The sequence below is a fragment of the Clupea harengus genome, chromosome 13 (assembly GCF_900700415.2).
Source record: "Clupea harengus chromosome 13, Ch_v2.0.2, whole genome shotgun sequence".
In the NCBI taxonomy this organism is placed as follows: Eukaryota; Metazoa; Chordata; class Actinopteri; order Clupeiformes; family Clupeidae; genus Clupea; species Clupea harengus.
In genome coordinates this window covers 24635960-24642654 of record NC_045164.1, presented here as the reverse complement: position 1 = coordinate 24642654, position 6695 = coordinate 24635960, and the positions used below count along the sequence as shown (strand labels likewise).

Genomic DNA, 6695 nt, shown 5'->3' with positions numbered 1-6695 from the left:
TCTTTACCTCGTCGTCTCTTTTGAGTCGTTCAGTCTGACTGACGCCTTCATCTGTTGATCTGTCCACCGCAGGCTGATAGTCCTGAGGAGATGCACAGCTGGATCAAAGCCATCTCCGGGGCCATCGTGGCCCAGAGAGGGCCCGGACGCACAGCCGCTTCTGTACGTACACACACACACACACACACAAAAACACACACACACACACACACACACACAAAAACACACACACACACACGTTAACTATGTGGACCAGGTGATTATCCCAACTCATCATTCCAACCACAACTGTGTCCTGTCTCAATATCAATGAATGTGTCCAAAGGACATGAAATCCTTATTATCCATGCATATTCCTTTTGCCTTTTTATCTTCAGTGCCAGTACCCACCCAACACGCACACACGCACACAGGCACACACGCACGCACACACGCACACACGCACACAGGCACACAGGCACACAGGCACACAGGCACACGCACACACGCTCACAGACACACGCACACAGGCACACGCACACAGGCACACGCACACAGGCACACAGGCACACAGGCACACAGGCACACAGGCACACAGGCACACGCACACACGCTCACAGACACACGCACACAGGCACACGCGCACAGGCACGCACGCGCACAGGCACGCACGCACACACGCACACACGCACACACGCACACAGGCACACAGGCACACGCACACAGGCACACGCACACACGCACACAGGCACACACGCACGCACGCACGCACACACGCACACACGCACACAGACACACACGCACACAGGCACACACGCACACAGACACACACAGACACACACGCACACACACGCACACAGACACACACAGACACGCACACAGACACACACGCACACACACACACACACAGACACACAGGAGATCTGGCAGTAAGTGTGCACTCGCTGCAGCCGGTGGAGGTCAGAAGTGAGTGCTAGCACCATGGTCCCCTGGTGAGATGGTGAGAAAGACAAGCAGTGCAGATGCATCCCACAGCCCTTTCTTCTCTTCTCTTTTCTCTCCTCTCCTTTTTCTCTCACTCTCTCTCTCTGTTGCTCTTCAGACCCCCCCCCCCCCCCCCCCCCCCCTCGACCTCTCTTTTCTCTAATGCGGCTTTGCACTGTGTTGTTTCAGATGCGTCAGGCCAGGCGGCATTCGAACCCTTGTATTCAGAGATATTGGGCCCGCGTCGCTGAAGGCAGCACGTATGTGAGCTCCGCTACCTCAAAAGCCGCCTCTCTGGCCTTTGTTCTCTCTCCCCTGTGGTTTAGAGGTGATTTCAGCGCAGCGCAGCCAAGCCTACCATCTCACACGCTCCCACGCTCAAACTCAGCACCCGTTTCCTCTCCCTTCTTCCTCCTCCTCCTCTTCTTCTTCTTTTCCCTCTCTCTCTCTCTCTCTCTTCTCTTCTGTCATTCAGTCTGAATGTGTCTCTGCCCCCCCCCCCCCAATGTTTCTCTCCTGTAAGGGGTGAATCCTTTTAACTCATTAATGAGCCTAAACACATCTGCTTCCCTCCCCTAAACCCTGCAGTCATCACCTGACCTCCCATCTTTCCCTAATGCTTATACCCCAGTGGCAAAGCAGGATATGTTCACATTTTTAACGTTGTTGCATCTCCTGTGCAACATTTTAACAGGGAACATCTCCTGTTACATTTTCCCCTCATGACCAAACCTGCACATAAAATCCATAAAAAGTGAGCCTTCCCCCTCCTCCCATTGACTGAGCTACTGTTACGCTAACGACTAGCTCTACCATTGCTTTATACCTGAATATCTGCAAAACAAACCCACTTCCTCTCTCCTTTTCTACTCTCGGTTGCAGTAAGCGCAGATCATTTTGTGTGTGTGTGTGTGTGTGTCTGTGTGTGTGTGTGTGTGTGTGTGTGTGTGTGTGTGTGTGTGTGTGTGTGTTCACACTCTTGTTTCTGAGTTTTTCCCTAAACCCACCTTACCTTGGGTCCCATTCGCAAACCATGCAAATGCACACACTTGTGCATACAACATAAATGTTTCTCATGCAAGAAATCCCTAAACTGTGTTATATTTCCAAACTACACAGCCAGTTGCATGTATGTATATGTATGTTAATATGGAAAATAGTAAAAAATGGAGAGCATTCTTAGTGGTATGTACTGTTCTAACATGAGACGTCAGTTACTTATTGACAACTGTGGCATTGTGTAGGCTGATTTGAAAATAACCTCTACTTTATCAATATCTGCAAAAACTAACTAGCTAGCAAGCTAAGGACACATTTTAATAACCTTAAACGGTTTAAATGGAAGAGTTCAGTTTGCATGAAACGATGATGGTGTAGTCTCCTCGATTTAACTTATAAAATTATGAGAGGAAAAGGTAGAAACCCTCAGAGTGTCTGTGCAGCTTCATATTCATGAGTTCATTTTCACACATATTAACATGAGTTCATCATACACTAGCATCTGCCAACTGTTAAGATGGTTCCCTAAGCTAAAGATAGCTAGGATAGGTTCCCTAAGCTAAAGATAGCTAGGATAGTTAAAAAGCTAAGCTAAAGATAGCTAGGATAGTTAAGAAAAGCTATGATGGGTGGAAACACTCTGGTTGCATGTGCAGAAATTGAGCAAAATCAATGTATAAATCACGATTAAAATTACGGAATTGAAATAATGCAATTCTCTCACTTGCATATTACAGCTTAATGTTCTCATCTTGAGTCACTTTCCTTTGGTAGTCCAAATGAACATGTACAGATATTAACTGGTTATGCAAGTCGGAATCAACTTCATTACATTTATGTGATTGGGATTCTGGGGTAAAGCTAAGGTTTATGAATGCACAACATGATCTTTCTTAAATGAGAGAACTAACTTTTAACTCCACTATTTCTTGTGAGAATATTTAGCAATGTTCACATGAAAGAAAGGGGAAGTTCACCAACCAGTGTTGGAACATGAAATTGAAATCTCATTAATGATCAACATCGATTAAATGAATAATGTATTCACATGGTAAAACATTTGTTGATCATTTGTCCATCTATTGTTTAACATATCTATATGTAATGTTGAACATAAGCTGCGCATTCGAATGTTCATCAAAGGTGAATTCATTGTTTAACTAATTGTTTGTTTCATATTAGTACAGTATAGGTTGATTGAATCATTCAAATTTAATTCACTTATTCTGAGAATTACATTTTACAATTACATTTAGTCATTTAGCAGACGCTACAAGGGAGAGAACAATCAAGCTATGAGCAATAGTGACCTAGTGTAACAATAAATACTATTTTACATAAGAAATAGAAAAAAGTGCAGGAAGTGCAAGTTAAGTACTAGTAGAAGTGCAAGTTAGGAAGGGAGGTGCTCTCTGAAGAGTTGGGTCTTCAAGAGCTTCTTAAAGGTAGAATATGTAGGTATGTTCATGAACCATAATCTGTTGAAAATCTACAGACAACCTAATTGAGTCATTGACGCTATGTAGCCTCTCAAAGCCTGGCCCTCACTAAAGGGTTTGGTTATTACTCGAACTGACGTGGGGAAATGAGAAGGAACAGAAAAAGATATCACACACAACCCAGTTATTCACACGTTGATCATTTGTAGGCAGACTATCCAAATAAGGTATGTAGACACATCTATTCAAAATAATGTAATTATAGTATAGGGAAAGTACTATTTGATCATTTGAATGAGAGTCATTGACGCTGTGTAGCCTCTCAAAGACTCACTAAAGGGTTTGGTTATTCCTCGAAGTGAAAAAGATACAACACACAACCCAGTTATTCACACGTTGATCATTTACCACAGCCTCAACATCCTCATTGTGAGGTAGGTCTGTGGGTTAAAATGGGATCTCTCCATACCTCTTACCACGGGACTCACTCACAGATCGGGCCAAGTTGCGGACTCCTTTTGTAGTTGTTATAAGGGGCAAATCAGCCCACATATATATGTGCCATTTGTCCTTTTGTTGACCGCAAGGCTGAGTCACCCCCCGCTCTCTAAATTCAGAGAAGAGTAGTTCTGTGTGTCACGGGTAAAGAGCCATGCTGGGGCTTCAGTCATTCTCCTCCCACAACAATGTTGCATTGTACTCTCCTCGCAACCCCTCTGGGTTTCTGGGGTTGCAAACCTCGTAACACGGGCAGCTGTATGTTGTGCCTTGTCTTTCTCACACAGTTCCTGTGTCCCTTGCTTATTTTCCTCTCTCTCTCTCTCTCTCTCTTCCTTCTACACCCCTTCTTCTCTTTCAGAAGGGGAGGGCTAACACAGAAACACTAACCCCTAAAAAATGACCACTGTGCAGCTTCCGTTTCTACCGTTCTAAATTGCTACTGCAACTGCACCACCACTGCCCATGTGCTATCACTGTGACTGGCTACTACCGAAGCGCCGCTAAAACAAACAACCCACAACGCTACTCGGCTACTCTCAACTGCCTTCCCTTACCACGACTACCATAATTAAGTCTACGGCTACCACCGAAGCACTGTGAGTTACCACGGCCTTGACAACTCCACCGCGTGTGTTCCTCAGACCTCCACAACGATGGCCTCTGCCACGAGGAGCATTTTACCCTCACAACTGCTGCTATTACCAGGCCTACCTTCTTCTTCATCATCATCACTACTACTACTACTGCTGCTGCTGCTGCTGCTGCTTGCTCTCAAAAGTGATGGACTTTGCCAACACCACCACACTGCTGCTACTGATATTACTAGAGCTTCTGCTGCTACCTACTGCTGTGACCTGCCAGCACCGCATGAATTGGGCTGCTCTGCCCAATGCTAGTTCACCCACTGCTCTCTCTCTCACTGTGACGTTGGCCTTGTGAGCAAGATTTCTGCTCTGGGAGGCACGCAGTCTCTGTCCGGTAGGGGTGGAGGAAAACCTTGAATAGATCATCTTTATTTTAAAATCATACTGCCTGCATATCAAATGTCAAGAGTAAGCCTTAATATTTTTTATTTCTATTTAGTTTTTAATGTGTGGAGCAATGAGAAGTTACAACAGTAATTACAGTCAGCAGATTACACATCCGTAACAATATGTGTGTTTTCATATTGAGGCACAGGTATTATAACGACTGTGAGGTCAATGTGTGTGTTCTCATATTGAGGCAGAGGTATCATTAGACTGTGAGGTCAATGTGTGTGTTCTCATATTGAGGCAGGAACAGGTATCTTAAGGCTGTGTGAGGTCAATGTGTGTGTTCTCATATTGAAGCACAGGTATCATAAGACTGTGTGAGGTCCCTTGTGACTCTGTCCTCAACAGACTGCGACTTCTCTGACAAGCTCATGAGCTAAGAGGATTTGAATTATTCAGTAGCTGATGCCATTGACTTCCTCTGAGTCAGTGGACATATATTCTATTACTCTGGTAGTACCCGTCTTTACTAAAGTGTTTCACTTCACTAAGAGGTTCCATTGTGTTAAGTATGTCTTCTTCTTTTTAGTGTACATAGTTAGATTGTTTCATTGTCACCTTATTTAAGTCTTGCTTTCTTCTCTTCATCCTCTCTCCCTCCCTCTCTCCTTCTCTCTCTCCCTGCAGGAGCACTCTGTCGGTTCCTCCTTTTTCTACCGCTCCCTCTCGTGCGGCCCCACCGCTCAGCCGCCCGGCGCTGCCGTTCCACCCTGCTGTGAGTGGCGAGGTGCCGCGCGCCCTGGCCTGGGACAGCGAGCACTTCATGAGCCTGCTGCCGCTGCCCCGCTCGCAGGCCCGCCTCTCCCTGCAGGAGACGCGCCTCTCCAAGTGAGCTGCCAGCAGCAGGAGGAGGAGGAGAAGGAGGAGGAGGAGGAGGAGGAGGAGGAGTCGCCATGGCGACGGCGCAGCAGCTACGAGCCGTGCGCTACCACGGAGCCCCCCCTGGACCTGGATGACGCCGAGCTGCCAGTCAGCCTGGTCTGACCCGTTCCGTTCACCCCCTTCTACTAGTTGCTGGGTGAAAGTGAGAGTGTGATATGGTGGCAGAGATGAAGGAGTGGGGGCGGGGGGGGGATTGGAAAGAAGTAATTGGAATCTAAAGGCATGAGTAGAAGAAGGGAGCAGGCTTGACCTGAAAGGTGTGAGGAGATTGGGGAGGCTTGGGAAACCTTAGCAATGGAGGGGTCAGCGCTCCCAGCATCCTCCAGGCTGGCTTACACTGATCAGCACATCCTTTGGGGGCCTCTTTCAGACCCCGCTCTTTTTACTTTCTAGTTTTTTTTTTGCCAATTGGACAGGCCCTCTCCCCGGGTGGCCATGCTGCCAGTCTTGAGCTATAGCAATGGCACCAACCACTCCCAACGCGTGATTGCTGTAGGCTAGCAGGGTCAGGGAAGATTACAGGCTGCAGGAAAAGGCTGGTAATGAACAGACTGGAAAAGGGGAAAATAGTTTCAAGGTAATGTGGACAGACAGCTGTCCACGGGGAACATAATCCTCTCTAGGATACTTACTGAAGTTTTGGAAAGCAACGCGTGTGTGTGTGTGTGCGTGTGTGAATGGACTGGCTATCCCAAGGGTTACATTTTTTCCCCCCTCTTTTTCTTAGCTTGAAATGATCTGAGGCCTTCAACACAGGAACTCCCTGAAAGAGAGCCTATGCAGTTATCTGCCAGTTTATTCTACTGTATAACACGGTTTGTTTTAGAGGTTTGTCTTCTAACCACATAATAAATGCGCTATTCTGAAACAGATGAAA

The 6695-nt window shown here is 46.6% G+C and overlaps 1 protein-coding gene across 4 annotated transcripts in view; it reads left to right on the top strand.

Annotated features, from left to right (window-relative positions):
* plekha1a (pleckstrin homology domain containing, family A (phosphoinositide binding specific) member 1a) overlaps window positions 1-6695 on the top strand; it is a 23539-nt gene extending 16844 nt beyond the window's left edge. For 2 of the 4 annotated variants that reach the window (XM_031578984.1, XM_031578983.1), the window contains exons 11-13: window positions 73-162; window positions 1153-1227; window positions 5564-6695. In XM_031578984.1, coding sequence (XP_031434844.1) covers window positions 73-162; window positions 1153-1227; window positions 5564-5920 — 522 coding nt within the window. In that variant the 3' untranslated portion in view covers window positions 5921-6695. The remainder of the gene's footprint in view (window positions 1-72; window positions 163-1152; window positions 1228-5563) is intronic. The other 2 variants (XM_031578985.1, XM_012819864.2) reach the window with 2 other exon arrangements.